At 38.3% G+C, this 18,353-nt stretch overlaps 1 protein-coding gene across 5 annotated transcripts in view; it reads right to left on the minus strand.

The window, feature by feature from the left end:
- The window catches only part of KLF12 (KLF transcription factor 12), a 447,122-nt gene that overhangs the window by 68,788 nt on the left and 359,981 nt on the right, over nucleotides 1-18,353 (minus strand). For all 5 annotated transcript variants that reach the window (XM_015439340.4, XM_065532966.1, XM_065532968.2 and 2 more), the window contains one exon: nucleotides 9,877-9,939. In XM_015439340.4, coding sequence (XP_015294826.3) covers nucleotides 9,877-9,939 — 63 coding nt within the window. The remainder of the gene's footprint in view (nucleotides 1-9,876; nucleotides 9,940-18,353) is intronic.

The raw sequence follows: 18,353 nt of genomic DNA on the forward strand, positions 1-18,353 counted from the left end.
TATTGAACTGTAGTCCTACCTAAATATACCCTCCAGCTCAGATTTCTAAACGTTAGATTTGGGAAAGGCTCGAGACCCGAAGGAAATTACAGCCTTGTGTACCCAATGCTGGGCATGTCAATGAATCTCCTAGGTGGTAGTAAGATATTCCTTTTACATAAAGTTGAAATTTGATTGTGGGTTAATACTCACGGTTGATAAAGCATTTTCTCTCTCTCTTTTTTTTTTTTTTAATTTCAATGGGTTTTTGGAGAACAGGTAGTGTTTGGCTACATAAATAAGTTATTTAGTGGTGATTTCTGAGATTTTGGTGCACCCATCACCCGAGCAGTGTACACTGTACCCAATGTGTAGTCTTATCCCTCACCCCCCTCCCACCCTTTCCCCCAAGTCCCCAAAGTCCATTCTATGATTCTTTTTTTTGTTTATTTTTTTGAGACGGAGTCTTGCTCTGTCGCCCAGGCTGGAGTGTGGTGGCACAATCTTGGCTCACCGCAAGCTCTGCCTCCTGGGTTCACGCCATTCTCCTGCCTCAGCCTCCCGAGTAGCTGGGACTACAGGCACCCGCCACCACACTCGGCTAATTTTTTTGTATTTTTAGTAGAGACGCGATTTCACCATGTCAGTCAGGATGGTCTCGAGCTCCTGACCTTGTGATCCGCCCACCTCGGCTTCCCAAAGTGCTGGGATTACAGGCTTGAGCCACTGCGCCCGGCCCATTCTATGATTCTTACGCTTTTGAGTCCTCATAGCTTAGCTACCACTTATGAGTGAGAACATAGGATGTTTGGTTTTCCACTCTTGTGTTACTTCACTTAGAATAATGGTCCCTTTATACATTCAGGTTGCTGCAAATGCTATTATTTCATTCCTTTTTATGGCTGAGTAGTCTTCCATACTGTATATATAAACCAGATTTTCTTTATTCACTTGTTGACTGACGGACATTTGGGCTGGTTGCATATTTTTGCAATTGCAAATTGTGAAGCACTTTCTTTCAAGGTGATGCTATGAAGAGTCTTACCTCTTGGGGATTCTTTCAAGACCTAATTTGAATAGTTTGGGTCAGATATCATTTATTTATTAAGATAAATATAAATATTATTTATCTTAAAGAGCCATAAAGACTAATTTAGTATAAGTGAGAAATTTATACCAGAACCCAGCTTGTAGACCAAAACTTTATACATTTCATAGGCAGTTCCTCTGTTTTCTGCCTATTGTATATGTGATATCACAATAACTATGTATGTTTGGTTTTAAGGGCTGCATTTTTAAATATGTGATCCCCAGTAGGGTTTTAGAGAAATGAAGGTTCAAAGTGATTAAGATCAACACTCCTAGGTTTCAAGGAGAATGGTGTCTATTTTGACTGAACATCCTGCATACGTTTTGGCTACTCAATAACTAAGAGTAAGACCAAAGAGAAAGGACCTAGTAACTAATGACAGAGTGCTTTCATTTTCTAAAATATAAGGCATTATGGCCTTGAAGGGAAAGTGTTAAAGCTTGTCATGGTAAAGCTACTACCCTTATGAGAACTTTCAGGTAATTTAACGGTATGGCAAATTGATGGTTTTAATTTATGAAGACCAGTCTTTCCCAACATTTTTTGGTACTAACACTTTTCCTTTGGGAAACTACTCCCACCTCATCTCATCTATGTAGGACTGTAACCAAGGGCTGGGCACCTAACCCAGGACCAATCATACTCTAGCTTCCTCTATTGGAATTACTGAGGAGGTGACATAGAGGAGCTAGAGCTGACCCCTCCCAGGCCTGTACCTGCTGATTAAATCTTGCTTCCTGGACCCTGGGTGCTATCCTGGCTCCTGTGTTTCCTGAGGCCCAGCTCCTCTGCTTTTCTTTTGTCTCCATATAACCTACCTTATGTACTGAAAAATCACCTTTTGCTTAAGGCAGTCAGATTCAGTTAGTTTTCATTACTTCCAACAAAAGAACCCCATCTATACAGCATACATTATTTAGGTGACGGATACTCTAAAAGCCCTGACTTCAACTCCACAATCTATGCATGTAACAAAATTATACTTGTATCTCATAAATTTATACAAAAAAAGAACTTCATCTGATAAAAGAGACTAAACTAAATGAATATTTAGACAGAGACAACGGCCACAAGTAGTCAGTGGATTTCAGCAGGGTCCTCAGCCCCCTAGCTATTGGTTAGCTGAGGGCTTATGTAAAATAGCTGTGATAAAACCTGTGTCATACTGAGTTGGTTTAAATCTTTTTTATAAATATGTTGCACGCTATCTATTGTTCTCTTAAAACTAATTAAAAGAAATATATATTATTAGGATACTGGTCTTACCATAGGCAAATCTAGTGCTATGCCAAGAAATGTAATAAATAGCTAGTTTTACGGAAATTACTAAGAAAATTTATGAAAATCTGGTGGTCAACTGAGAAAAATTACATTGAGGTGAGAATATGTTTGATTTTAAAATCGCTAGTTCACTGTCCATGTGTATACAGAGAAATCTCCATAGCTAGAAAGATGACATTGCAAATGTGACCAGCAGATGAAAACCAGAACAAAACTGCTGGCACGTGCAGCATTCCTGCAGGGAACCCCTTAAGATTTATTATCCTGAGCAGTATTTCCAGCATATGCATGAACACATTCAGATTTTTGATTGGGTTCCAATTTTAGTCATTATTCTTTCAAATGCATATTCAGAAGACAGTCATGGTTTATAATTGATAGCCAATTTTTTTAGCCTAAATACATCCACTGAAAAATACTATGAAAGATGAAGAAAGGATGTGGCTTCATTCTTTATATATGAAATACAATCCTTTTTCCTTTTAAGTTGATATGTTAATTAAACATGACTGGTACTGGTGCTATCACAGATATATATATATATTTTCATATTGAGACACAGTCTTTTTTCTGTATGAGTCATTTATGACTCCCCACATTCCCTTCTTCATGTTTCATTATGACATGACCATTATTTTAAGTTTTAACTTTTCTTTTTTTTTTTTTTAAGAGACAGGGGTTGGTCTTGTTGTGTTGCCTGGGCTGGTCTTGAACTCCAGGGCTCAAGGGATCCTCCTGCCTCCGTCTCTCAAGTCTCTGGGATTACAGGAACCAGCCTACTGCACCCATCTATTTTAAAGTTCTACATCTGAACAACTTTAAAAGGGAGAGTTTTGGGATGGAGAATAACCCACATCACACAATTTAAACCCCTATAAGTAGTAGTAGTTTAAGCAGCTTTGCTCGGGTAAATCATGATTTCAGACTGTGTGAATTTTAAATTTCCTCTGCTGTATAAAACCTCGCCGTAAGAACAAAAATAGACAACAATAGACTACAAACCCCAGAATTACAAAGTTGTCTGAACAATATTGCCTGTTCATGCTATAATTAGCTAGTATGTCGGAGATGTTTTATTACATGATAGCACCACACCTGGGTACAGTGCTGAGAAGATACCAAGAATCAACAAAGAGTACAATGACATGTCTTATGGGTTCACATGTTAGGTTTCCAGTACAGTATTAAAATGGTTCTGAGCTGCAGGTTGATAAACTATTCCCGGGTTTTTAATATGAAGATGTCTCAGAAGTGGTAAACTTTATGGCCTCAGCAGGATCTTATAGCTTTAATTCTCCTATAATTAGGGAAATAATTACAGAAAATTATCTACTTTAATTTTTTTTTTCCTTATATCATCTTTACTGTTACTAAAGAAATGCTAGAGACAAAATCAGCTGATACCAGCAGGAATACAGCGACTACTTTTATCATGAATCTTTCTTGCTGAAATTCTGGGTGATAGAGAAGTTAAGAAACTATTAGGCCTAAGTTCTTTCATACAGTCACTTTGGAAGACAGAACATAAGTCTAAAGTATATGCAACTGACCCCAAGCTAAATTTGAGGAGGTGAAGTCATTAAGGAAATTAATAGGTAATACCACATTATAACAAAGAAAAGATGGGAATTTGGAGGGATTTAAAATGTAACATCACCTGCAGGCACTTCTTTTTATTATAATTCAATACATATACAGAGAACTTGCAAGTAGGTTAACGATGACATCAACTATGGCCCATATTCCAAATCTCTTATCAAACTGTGGAGAGAGTATGCTTCCAAACCAAACCAAAGGTAACCTTCTGTGACTTATTTGCCAACATGCATGGCTTAAAAAGACCATGAAGGCGTTGCATTCTAGGAACTGGAATTTCCACATATTAAAGTCCATGCATAATATAATTTTTGCTCTGTAAGTCAAGAAGTAAGGCAGTGAAATACTCTTGTAATTAAAATAACAAAATCAATATTATCTATAAATAATGAGCATGCAAGGATCTGCAAGATGATGAGTAAACATTTGGGCAGGGAGTAAGTGCCACATACTGGTGTGAGGAGCAATGTCTTCATTCAGCTTCTCCTGTTTCTCCTTGCTCTCCCATCCCATCAATCTAATGGGAATTTCCCAGGCAAAAGCCTTCTGCTTAGCTTGTAACGAATTAAACATTCACATTTCTCTTGCTCTCCGCACAGGTGGACAACTGCCACGTCATGGAAAGACTACCGGATAGGCATGCAGAGGCCTGGATGAACAGGCACAGAGAAGCTTGGATTGATGCCTGGGTTTGGCATGTAACATTTTTGTCTTGGGGCCTATATTTGTAAGGTAAGGAGGTTGAACTGCACTTGATGATGCTTGCATTTCCTTTATAGCCTTGAAGTTGGTAATTTGGAAATGCTCTGTCCCTCCTCAAAAGGCTGTTCTACATTAGATTTCTGAGAGATTTCCAATATCAACAACTTCAGTGCCTTCCTTTGTTAAGGAAAAAGGTTTAAGCAAGAAAGAATGTTCTTATTTTTATGACAAAACTCTCCTAGTTATATCCCTCAAAAAGATTCCATGAAGTCATGTCTAACATTTGTAACTGTATGAATATAAATATTTAAGTTCACTGTAGCACCATAGATCCACACTAAAACATTAAAGTGTGAAAAGGTTCTTCCTGCCCTCCACAAAAATTTGTGACACAGAACTTTTTCACACCCAAATGTGAAATATGATTCACACCCAGAATGCATCATAATTTGCATAGAGACTTCATTAACACTGGAGCATTTTTGTGTATATAGCTACATAAAATCTTAGGCACATCAGTGATAAATAAATAATAATTGAGACTGGTAGTGGCAGCATCTAATTGGTTAGAGAAAACTACAAAATTACTTCAATTTTACTAACGACAATTCCTACATATATAGTTTTTTCAGAGAGTCTTGCTCCGTTGCCCAGGCTAGAATGCGGTGGCACAATATACCTCACTGTAGCCTTGAATTCCTGGGCTCAAGGTTCCTGCCTCGGCCTCCTGAGTAGCTAGGACTATAGATGCATACCTCACGCCTGGCTTATTTTAAAAAGTAAATAAAAAATAGTGAGCTGGAGTCTCACTATGTTGCTTGGCTGGTCTGAAACTCCTGGGCTCAGGTGATTCTTTAGCTTCAGTCTCCCAAAGTGCTGGGATCACAGGTGTGAGCCACCATATTTGGCCAATGATTACTATTAATAATGCTTTATTTCCTATGTTATCATATAAATGGCCCATAAAGTTTGCATTATGTGACTCCCACTACCACTGTTACATAACAGCCCTTGATACACGTTTTAGGTACACAGCACAATCACTACCATCACCATTATCAAGCAACGACACATGTCCAAGTCCTTTAAAACCTTAAAAATGGAGCAGGATAGAGTGAGAAGTGGAGAGGAAAAAAGCAAGTGATGGGCATATATAAATGTGCACGTCTTTAGAATATGAACATGGATTCTGGAAATTTCTGGAGCCTTAAGTCAACTTCAATAATTGGTTCACAGATATTTCCCACTAAACACCACCCTGTCCTATGCCAGCCTACACAGACATAGCAAAATGTAGCTTACAGATTTCTGTCATGTCTTTAGGAATAAAACAGCTGAATATGACCTGGAAACAGTTGCTGTCCTGTGGGTTTGATATCAGGATATAATCGTTTCAATTAAAAAGAACTGCCAAGAAGAAAAATCTATCTTCACATTCAACTCTCTAATAAGAAGTTTTCCACATTTGCCTCAAATGCAGAAAAACAGTTTTTTTCTGGCATTATCGTATGCAAGAAAGAGTGGCAAATATTCTAAAAATGGTTTATAACATGAAGGGTAGTAGAATATGCCACTTAAAAATTTGCCACTTCGGCATAAGAGTTATTATGAGCTACAGGCAATGAAAAAGGAGGAGACACAAGAAAAGGTCTCCGCTCTCCCTCCTTCTACCAGGAAGGGCAAGGCAATCACTGGAGACAACTCTCCTGTATCAGCCCAGAGACGGCATCAGAGGAATCTGCACAACACATCTCACTATCCCTATCTTCCATTAGTGTCTCCCATATATTTACCTTCCTATGATTTTACCCCCTGGAAGCTCAAAATCCTTTTGTCTTTTTCACGTCTCTAAAAAACTTTTTTTTTTTTTTGGATTAAGATGCTATACAAGTCCAAGCTCTAACCAACTTTCTGGGTTACTCATTCCCATGCGCATGTAAATACACATGTTAATAAACTTCTGTTCATTTTTCTTTGCTAATCTGTCTTTTACCAGTCTAATTTACACAGGGCCCCAGCCAATAACCTAAGATAGGTAGAAGGAAAAGAGGTTTTTACTTCCCTACCATCGTCATTGGAGAAAGGAAGGCATGCTCACCTCCATTTAGGGCCAAGGGTGAAGGAAAGAGGAGTGGTCTGATGAAATAGAGAATGAAATTCACATGGCTGAACCCCAAAGGCTTCATCAGTCTTCAAATCAGTAAATATTCCTAGTGCGTGGTGGTACTGAGGGGACAAACTTTCTGATGAACAGAGTTTATGTCTGGCCTGGCTTGCTACCTTTAATTAATTCAATAGTAAATGAGTTGTACAATGATCTGGTATTTGTTATTGGGGTGCTAATATACCCTGCATGAAGTTCTTATTGCCATTCTTTAATCCCTTGGAGTTAGCAGACAGTTATAGCAAGCCTGGCTCCACTCCAACATATGTTGCTGGACCTCTTAGGCCCTGGCACTCTCATCTCCTCCCTGGGTATGTGCAATATTACCACACTTTCAATTCCGGTGGATTTTGTTTGCCTTATACAGATATTCATTTTCTTCACCTTCAGGGGAAATGTTCCCACATGAATGAGGCCAGTGATGCCACCTCTCATAACAATATTATGCAGAAAATGCTAGTTAAAAGTTTAAATGACCTTAACTCGATAATAAACACTGGCTTGGGAGCTCAACAACAGCCATAGGCTTTCCCAACCTACTGATTTTCATACCTTACCTATACATACCTTAATAGTGTTAAGTTGGAGGCTTTTCTTCTTTTCCTGAACTTTAATTACTTATTTGATGAACACAATTTTTTAACTGATTGGGGTATTTTCTAAGTTACCTTCACAAAAATCACTGTTTCTCCTTCTTAAATACAGTGTTTCCAGGTTGAACCCAAGCCACAGCCCAGCTAGTGTTGAACTTGACATCTAATCCTACAAATTACCCAGCTGATAGATGGGGGAGAGCGACTATCACTTTCCCTTCGTCTTCATTGCCAACATGAGTCTTTAAACTTTCTGAATTTTCAGGGCCAGTATTTCACAAAGAAATAATAAGTGTTTATCACTTTACCAGAAGTAGAGGCTGGGTGATTCATGGGGCTTCTTCCTAACCAGGTGATTTATTTCCATATACTAGACTCACAGTATTTACCTAAGGAAGATTCAAGATAGTATATATCATAGAAATCTTAGCTAGCTCATGACCAAATAAAGTACACGTATTAAATCCATGTATGCTCCTACTAGAGTCAATTTGGAAATATCTCCAGGTCTTTCTATGCATGTATCAATCTATAAAGGAAACACTAGCTCAACCCTGCTTTTCTTACTAATTCTAGGTCTTTGCTCAAAAGCTTTCTTCTTTGGGATGGATTTTCTGACAGTCTTGTTCCTTCCTTTATATTTCACCCCCTCCCGAGTATGAACCCTCAAATTTGTCTTAAATAAAGCCACTAACTTCTCCTTCTAAACATTATATTATAAATATATCTCCTTAGAGCATTACCCATATTGTATATTATGTGCTTGTGTGATATCGTATATGTGTCTGTGTATGTGACATTACACACACACACACACACACACACACACACACACACACATATCTGCCCTGCAAGACAGGTAGGCATTTGAGGATAGAAACCATGTTTTATTTATCTTTCTAATCTAGTGCTTCTTACAGTGCCTGGAACTGTAAATAAATGTTGCTGAATAAATAAAAGTTGAATTTTCTCAAGGCTAGTAGTAAACATCACTTTTGTTTTTCATGGATTACTTCTCTGGAGATACAAGTGGTTTACACTTACTAAACAAATTACATGCTATGAATTATGCAGGAACATCATTACTTCAATACTTCAGAGAGGAAAAGTCAAGAAAAGAAACTGTTATTTACTTCATGTTTTACACTTAGCCATTGAGAACCAAGTTGCGGAAACTGGATCTCATACCTGACAATTCTGTAGTCTACCCATTAGCTTGTGGTGTGCGAAGTCAACAACAGACTGGATTTCTCCCTTTCCTTTTACGTAATGACCATTATATTATTATCCCCTTAGCTTTTCAAGCTGGACAGGGGATAATATGCTTTAGCAATGGTAAGAAACCAGGAAGGATGCCCCGGCTCTAAGGCAAGGTATAAGCAAATGACTGTATCCTCTGTGCCCCATTTTCCCCTCTGTGAAAAAGAAAAGCACAATATTTAACAACATCACCAAGCTATTGTGAGAATTAATTAGATTTAATGGGGGAAGGGAGGTGAGCTGATTAGGCATGATTCAAATTCAAAGTGTCATTATTCTGTGTCTAAAAATAATCTTGATTTAGGAATAAAATTAATTTGGAAGCTCAATCTTTGGTAATCATCTTGCCATACTTAAAAAAAAAGGCATAGTTTTAATCAAAATCTCATTCTAACTATAATTCAATGAAGTAAAATGGAGTTTCCATTCATCTTTGAAGTAATACAGCCATAGTTCATTTTTTTTTGTTTTTTTAATTTTTCTTTTTTTTGCTTAACAATACATTGTGTTAAAAGGTTAATTTTGTGGAAAGGAGTAATATAACCAAATACACATATTGAGCCTACATTTTTGTTGTTGCTGTTTCACATGAAATATTTGTGAAACACTTTAAATCGCTTCTCTAAAGAATCAATAATCAATGTTTTCTGGTTGAAATAACTTTTCAGGTTGTTTCTGCAAAATTCCATCTATATTTTTGTTCAAGAACCCATCAGTTAAAGAAGATCTTGGTACTCCTCAAATTAAAAAACAAAAAAACAAAAAAAACAAAAAATCCTGGATATTTAAGGCTACGGCAAGGAAAAAAAATCACTGAGGTTGTAATCCCCAAAACCAGTGTAACAGATTAATTAACTGTGAAAATCTTTGTGAGAAGTTGAAGTTGGCATCTGAGAAATAGCTGGGACTACATATCTTCGGAAAAAAAGGAAACATTCTTTAAAACAGGTAAGTGTTTATAATCTTAGGAACTTTAGGTCGTATCTGTTTTAAAAAAAGTTACACAGGGTTTTTGGTGAATGAAGAGTTTTGGCTGGAAAGGAACTCTATCCATATTTATTTCGAACTGTCCAGAGGAAAGGAAGACCGCATAGTCCAGTTAGCAGGAATGCACTCTGTATAGAGAAGTAGGAATTCTCTTAATTTTAACATAAGCCCTATTAACATTTCCCGTAAGACCTACAAATTCTCGTATTAGACTGTATACTCACCAAGGAAATTTTTGATTATTCATTCGATTTCCCCGGACCCTTGATACTGGGGACGGATGTACCCTGTAGACAGATGAGAATAATCCAGTTATTGAAAAAGCATATTCCCAATTGCAAATTTAAAAAATGGCATCTGTTTTATAAATAATCTCTTTTAGAATTGCTTAATACAAAATCCCCAGAACTTGATCCACTCTTAGTAAATGATGCAATTAAATTCCTATGCCTGCAAATCTGTGGTCCTTTTTTCCTTCTTAACCACTCTCAAGACAACAGGTCTGTCACAATGTTCGCTCTGAAGACTCCCAGAGGCAGGACTGATGCACTCATTCAGTCCAACAAAAGTTACTGAATACCTAACCCTTGCCAGGTACAAGAGTGGGTAAAAGTTATCTAAGGTATGGTGCCTGGGTTCAGTAAGCCCTCTTTGTACCTATTCCCATGAGGGTGGGCACAAAGAGGCGTCTAAGTCCCCCCTCTTTCATTCTACCATATTTAAAACTCTAGGACGCAAGACAACGTCATTCAAATATGCTGCGACAGAATCTGCGGGCACCGGGGAGGAAGGAAGGGTGAACAGGTACTCCTAGGAGGAGTTCATTCTGGAAGTGATGCGCTACCACTGGGCTTTGAAGAAAGTAAAGTCAGTTCAAAATTTTAGCCAGATAAAGGAGAAGTGAAGAATATACTGTTTTCCAAGCTTCCAGGGTTGGACTCATCCACTGGAAATAGCTTAAAGCTTCCGGAAACTGCTGTTATCTTCCAATCAAAGCCTAGCTAGTAAACCTCCGCCTCTTTGTGGGTCACTAACTGGCAAAACAATACGCCCTACTTCCGGCTGCCAGCTTCCTGTTATGGTCTATCTTTAGCCAGGATTTGTGAGATCTAAGCAGTCTTAGCTTATATTACCTTCACCCTTTATGCTTCATACATTGCTCTTATTTACAAGAAGAAAAATGGGGATTTAAAACTGGTCTTAAAGTCCAGTTTGTAAGAAACTCAGCTCTCTGTAGTTATTTAGTAAGTGAAAATCATTCCGAAACAGATAAAGAAGTTCCAGCCCCGCCTAAGGGCCAACTGCAGTCTTTCCCTAAACCCAGAGCCAGACTGCACTTTGCACTCGGAAGGCTTATTTCTTCCAACATCCCTTATTAACATTCTTTTCCTTACAATGCTTCTGAATGGCTGCTGCAGCTGAGCTGCTCAGCACAGATTTTCTGCTCGGCATGGGGGAGGGGGTGTTAATTATGCAGAAAGATGGAGAGAGGCCAGACAGCCCCTCTGGTGAACTGTCTCATTCAAGCACGGCCCACTTCCTGCTGTTTTGCAGCTACAAGGATCACCTGTTGGTCTTGGCGTCCAGCCAAACTGGGGCCTAGTGGAAATGACAGACTCAGCTAGAAATGAAAGCCAGTTCATAATCCAGTATCCCAAATTGGACAAAGAGGGGGGAAATGCAATAAAAGTACATAAAAATTGTACGAAAGGTAGCAAGCGTAATTTTTTTCTTTTATTCTTTTACTTTCTTACTTTCTGTCTGCTTGAAATACAATCCTTAAAATGGATATTTGAGCCAAAAAACTTCTCCCCGGTCAAAGCCCCCTGACCTAAGAGGAAGTGCAAGAAATTCTCCTGAACTTTCCCTATACCCTCACTGGGGTATCACAATCCTAACTATTTAAATAAAGTTTAATCAGCCCCAAATACTCACAGTTCTTTAATTTGTCCTCTATCCTTTAGACGTTTACTTTTTTTATATTGTCCCCTCCTTAACCCTAGGAGTACAAAGAAACTACTTCATGAAACTTCCACTGGGTGAAGTTTAATGACAGAAGTATTCTCTTATTGATGCTGTTTATTGCATACATTAGTGAAGAAAAAGAGGGTCTGTTTAATACATAATTACAACATTATCTAGGTATTTGTATCTTTTAGGAAAATTTCACTGATCCATAGATCAAATACTGTAAATGGAGAATTTCTATAATGGTTTAGCAGTCTCAGGAAAAGAATTCCTTAGGAAAGTCTTTGGAAAAGAAGTCCTGATTGTGTGTGTATGAACGAATAATTACAAGGTTTCCTAAATTAAAAAGGTAAATCAAGAAAGCTTTATTTTTGTCCTCAAAGGGAAGAAGTACACTGATAACTTGGCCCGTACTTCATCTGATAAAGTAAACCATAAGCCTTGCACTTCACCAACCCCCTAAATTTTATTTCTTCAAAAGGATATGGCATGTTTTTTTGAGCTCAGTCTTTAAACTGTGACACTTTTTGCCATCCTCTTTTGCCTTCTTTCCACATATAGAAGCCAGGCAGGTAGCAACGTCAAAACCTCAGTAGGAGAAACCACCACCTAATCTGCATGTCATGCATTATTCATGACCTCCTGATTCCTGCACCTGCATCTAGGCAGGAAGCTTGCAGGGAATGTTCATTATTCTTCCCTTAGCCTCACACAGGCTCGATTACTGCTAAGCCACTTTGTTCTGTAACTAAGGGTTTCAGGCCTTAGTACTAACTGCTGGATGTGGAAAGAAAAAACACCACGCTGAAGAAAAGGGCAATCTTGGTTGTTGTGTAACATGTATTGAATGTGCTCTTCTGAGACTGACAGTTTGTCAGGTGGAAATGCTCACATTTGGTGATTTACATTACATAGGGAACAGGGAAGCTATACCATTAGGGCCATGTGTACCAATTGTTCTATTTATACTCACTTACTCATCTGGAGCAGACAGCATGTTTATAATTTTACCCAGTGCAGAGCTTAATTTAGCTTTCTTGCTAAGCATATGAGAACTTTTTAGATGACTTAATACGAAAATGGCTCTTTCTTCTTTGGGTATAAGCACCAAAGAACCTAACCCTCAAAACCTTGCATCTTAATGACTACCATTTATAGCTAATCAAGAGAATACCATCACTCTGGTTTTCACTGTTTTCATAAACCTACCTGAATGGCACCCCCTGGTGACTGAAGGTGGGACGAAACACCTTGATCCCCAACACTAATCATCAGCCACTCATTAATTGCTGGGGAAGGATACTGGTCCCACTTTACGATCTGCACCACAGAAAAGCTGTGATAATGTAATGCAATCTTATCATCCCAAGTGGAATTAGGATGAAGTGGTTAAGAGTGAAAATTGTGTGACCAGCCTGCCTGACTGAATCCCAGCTTCACTGTTTACCAACTGTGTCATCTTTGGGCAAGTTACTTAACCTCTCTGGGCCTCAGTTTCCTCATCTGGGCAAATGGAGGTAATAATGGTGCCTATTACCTAGGGCTGCTACGTTTAAATCAGTTAACAGCTATAAAATCTTTAGAACGGTGCTCAGTACTTAGGAAGCAGTCAATACGTGTTAGCTATTATCACTAGCAGTGCTGATTAGACATGAAAGGATGGGAAGATAGAGGATAGAGCTGGACTATCCAGGTAATTCCAGGGGATTAAGATTACAAATCTGCTCTACAGAGCCTGCTGTCTTACCTACTATGCTTATACAACTTTACTAAAGATGAGGAAACAAACCAAGAAATAAACATGGACAGAGTAACACAAACCAAAAACTACGGCTTATAAGGTATGGCTTACTCTCAGGCAGCTCATTTTTCTGTTCTTTATTAGAAGATCTATCTTCTGTGTACTAAATTGCATAGTATTTAAGTTATGACCAATTCAAGAACAAGAGAGTAATCCTGGCAATGCAAATTTGCACCCGTTTACAGAGCCTTTACTATTTGCTTGACATTATGCTAAATAATTAAAACATAATATCTTAATTTATCCTCATGTCATTACTGTCCATATTTTACCTTTGAGAAAATAGGCTTAGAAGATTAGGTAACTTGCTGGGGTCACACAGGTAGTAAAGAGAGAAGTCAGGATTTAAACAAAGGTATGTCTGACCTGTCTGACATCATCCTACTCAGGACGATGTAAGATTATCATCTGATACTTATATATATTCCCTCCAGCCAGCCCAGAGGATGTAATAAGATGAATTAGCATCAGTGTCTTAAATAGGAAATTTTCCCTGTATTTAAGCCCAATTGAACATTTTATAATATAAGTAGATATAAAGTGGAAGGAATGGTTTTCTTGGACTAAATATGAAGCATGTGGGTACTTACAAGAAGTACAGTCATAATAATATACTTTATCTCTTTAACTGTTTATGAATGTTCCTTGTTATATTAGCACTATATTTAAATACATAATGGACAACACATGTAAATTTTAGAGGGCAGAAATTGATTCTAGCTATATCCATGCTTCCTCACATTCCATTTTCTCTAGAATCCAATGTAGTTGGTGTCCACACCCCTCTGATGAAACCACCCTCATCACAGCCATCAATAGTCTCCATGTTTTCTAATCTGATGGGAATTTTCGGTCCTCAACTTCTCAAATTCTCAGCAGCCACTGACATAACTTATCACTCCATCTTTGAACAGCTTCTTTACTCAGCAGCCAAGACATTCTTCTGGCTTTCCTTCTTTGTTTCTCCTTTGCTTGAATCTCCTCCTCTCATTCTTTCAAACTCTAAATGTTGGCATGGGCTAGTTGCCACTTTCCTATGACCTTTCCTCTGCACTATTTAAACTCACTCTGTAGCTAAAAGAGGCTCCAACATAGCTACCTTCATGACCTTCCCACCCATATCATCCTGACTCCCAAATGTCTACCTTCAGCCTTAGATCTTCTCTGAAAACCAGACCCAGGATTCTTAATATCAACCTTGCTCTGAAAAAAAAAAAAAAAAAGGTGTTCCTTCCGGTATCTTCTCAATTTCAAAAATGGCGGAATTATTCACTCAGTTGCTCAGGCCAAAAACCTTAGAATAACATGTGAGTCCACTTGTGCTCACACCCCATAAGTTAGAGAGGCTATTTCATACTGAGAAGAATGAAAATAAATGATTATTCCACAGACCAGTGAAATCTTTCTTGTAGGACATCACTCATCTAGCAAGATATTTTATTTCAAGATTATAAGAAATTATTATGTATAAATATGTTCTTTTTCTAAATCCATTTAGGTTATATAATCATGAACCTATATTTTAATTAGGTTAATGATTAAATTATCTATACATTGTGAAAAGCATTAAACATAATACATACTTTAACAACTCAGTTTACTACATTTGCTGAAGAAAAGATTAACCTAGAAATAATTCCACAATTACTAAATACCAGAATTTTCCTATGCAGAATTATATAAAAGACAATTTAAAAATATTTCTTGGTATTGCTTTCTTCTTACACTCAGTTATATTGAATACAAGTTCTCCTGATTATTCAGGTTACTCTAGATGTTATTTTAACATAAATACACTACCCATGACCAAATAAAAATATGAGTGTGACCAGTGTTTAAATTCAGTGGGCCCTTTTTATTGTCAGGTTTTCCTCAGGCCAATGATTAAATGACTATTAGAAATGCCATATATTTTTTAAAGGTTCTCCACCTGCCTTTATACTAAAATTTCTCTCATGAAAAGCCATTTACGTTACTTTTAGAAAAGTGGGCTGAACTTAAATACTATATGCAATTAATATGTGAATTTTTTTTTTTTGAGACTGAGTCTTGCTTTGTCACCCAGGCTGGAGTGCAGTGGCACCATCTTGGCTCACTGAAACCTCTGCCTCCCGGGCTCAAGCAATTCTCCTGCCTCAGCCTCCTGAGTAGCTGGGATTGCAGGCATGTGCTACCTGTAATGGCTAATTATTGTATTTTTAGTAGAGATGGGGTTTCACCATGTTGGCCAGGCTGGTCTCAAATTCCTGAACTGAAATGATCCTCCTGCCTCAGCCTCCCAAAGTGCTGGGATTACAGGCGTGAACCACCATGCCCAGCCAATATGTGAACTTTTTTTTGTTTTAACTGTTTACTATAACTCTTATTCTAATGCCATAGACACTGAAAGAGAGAAGTTAAACTGTGTTAAAAAATATAACATTTTGAAGGAAACATTTATTTCTGATATACACCAAGAGAATGAGGAATTCTAAAAAGAGCATTTGGTGTGCAATTATAATGTATTAATTAATCCTGGCCCTATCTCCCATCATCCCCACTTGCTCTCTCTGGGGCAGTGACACTAGATGTTCTCCTCTCTCCTTGCTAAGCTGATTAGCTGATGCTCAACTGTAAGATGCCCTCCCTAACCTTCAGGTCTTGGTCAACTTGCTCTGAATTCTCATGGCACGGAGTACTTAGCATGGGTTAACTCAAGGTTATATTTGTTAGTATGTTTAGTTTATTTAACCTGTCTCCCCAACTAGACAGCATATTCCAAGGGACACGGGAACTTTTCTCTTTTTGCTCACTGTCATATCTCCAGTACCTGTTACTGAAGTAGGCACTCAATAATTAGCTGTTGTATGATTGGCCTGATTTTCCTACTAAACTACAACTTCCAGGATGGATGCAATGACCATATCTGTCTAAGAAACTATTGCATCCTCAGAGCTTAGCATAGTGCATTGTCCACATATAATAAACATGTGGCACAGACGCATAAACATTTGTTAAACAATGAGTATAAAAAAATATAAAAATGTTTTAGGTTTAGAAATTTGAGCAATCTCAGTGAATTACTTACTGAAAACCTCCAGAGCACCTAAAGCATCAATAATTGAAAATTATTAATTCAATCCAACAAACTTCACTCAACAGTTACTATGTGCAAGGTCTTGCATTGTAAGCAAAATAGGATCCCTGCCCTCAAGCAGCTTACAGTCCAGTTGAGATAAACAGGTAGTAACTATTACAAAATAGGATAGGAAAATTCGAAGAGATTTCAAATTTCATAAAAGTAAAAACGGGGTTAGAATGAATTAAACTGTGAAATACCAGAGGTTTCCAGGAGGAAGAGACTTTTAGGCTAGGACAAAAAGAATAGGTACAATTTTCAGAGGCAAAATTGAACAATGGTAGGAAAGCACTCCAAGAAGAGGAGCTAAGTTACTCATCTAAGTATGAAAGTGAATTCAAGGTAGGAAGTGAATAATATGGCATGGCCAGAGGGGAAAGATTCTTGGAAGTATTTGCGGGAGATAAGCTTGATGTTAAGATGGGATTCAGATGCACATATCAATACATAAATGTCTAAGGAGTTGGGAACTGGGTCACAGAGCTGTGCAGCCATATCAGCCTTTCCTCTATTGCTCAGAGCCATATATACACCCTATCTTTTACTTAACCAACATTTATTGTACACCTATTACTCACTAATTCAAATATTAGTTGAATCTCTACTGTACCAGGCATTGTTCTAAGTTCTCAAGTGTGTTCCAGGCTCCTACGTGCTATGAAGTGTGTTAGGGGACAGGATACTACCAGGATTCAAACACAGTCCCCGACTTGAAGAAGCCAGCACTGCAAGTGAGCTTAGACAAATAATTGACCATGATGGTGCCATGTGATTAACAGCCACAGGGGAAGATAAACAGCCATGGGGCACCCGAATTAAGCTTTGGAATAAACATAGGAGTTTCCCTAGGACAATGAATGAGGTACACTTTAAAGGATACATTTCTCAGATGTGGAAAAGGAAAGGGGAATTCTGGAGATACAACAAAGCAACAAAGGGTGGAATCGTGTCCAATAGCAAAACCAAATTGGTGTAGACAACTAGAGGAAAGGGTTTAGTAAGCCTGGAGGGGCAGGAGATTACAGGTGTTGTGTGTTGTGGTAAATGGTCAACTCAAACAGAATTAAAGGACAGCCACCAAAGAATTTTAAGATTGGAACTGGCACAATCAGATTTGTATACCAGAAAAATCACCTTGGCAGCAGTACAGAGGGTGGCCTGAGGGCAATGCAAGGCACAGGAGGCCATGGGAGGACACCTGCAATAATGTCACAAAGCAGGATTCAGATGGACATAGCGGGAATGACGGTGGGTCAGGGGAGGAATGAGAAGAGGATGGACACAGATTAGGCATTATCTGCAGGACCTGGTCTAAGTATATGTGAGGTGTGGGCAAGTGAGGCAGAAGTAAGGTAACAATTTTTGGATGACATCCAGGCTTCTGATGTGGGTAATCAAAGAAGCCAATACACGGAATAAAGGAGGAGGATCATGTTTCTGGATTAAAAAAGACTACAAGTTTCTAACTGTCAGATGCACATACATATCTGGGGTTCACCAGAGAATTCTCAGAAGAGCCAGAGACCTGAGTATCCTTAGCATATGAATCATAGGTTAGCCCTGAGCTTCATGGAGGCAGTATTTAAGTGAGAAGACCACCAGACCAGGGCCAGGACCCCAGGGAACAGGACATCTTGATTGACTTTAAACCTCTCTTACCACTCATACAGAGAATACCAGGGATCTCACCGGATGGGAGGTTGGAGTTTCATGACTCAGTTCAGTCTCATATGATCTCATGACCAACATCAGGACAGAAAAGAAAGTGTCTCCACCCTTTCTTTGATGTCAGAAAGGCAAAAAACAATCTGCTT

This window comes from Macaca fascicularis, chromosome 17 (assembly GCF_037993035.2).
Source record: "Macaca fascicularis isolate 582-1 chromosome 17, T2T-MFA8v1.1".
In the NCBI taxonomy this organism is placed as follows: domain Eukaryota; kingdom Metazoa; phylum Chordata; class Mammalia; order Primates; family Cercopithecidae; genus Macaca; species Macaca fascicularis.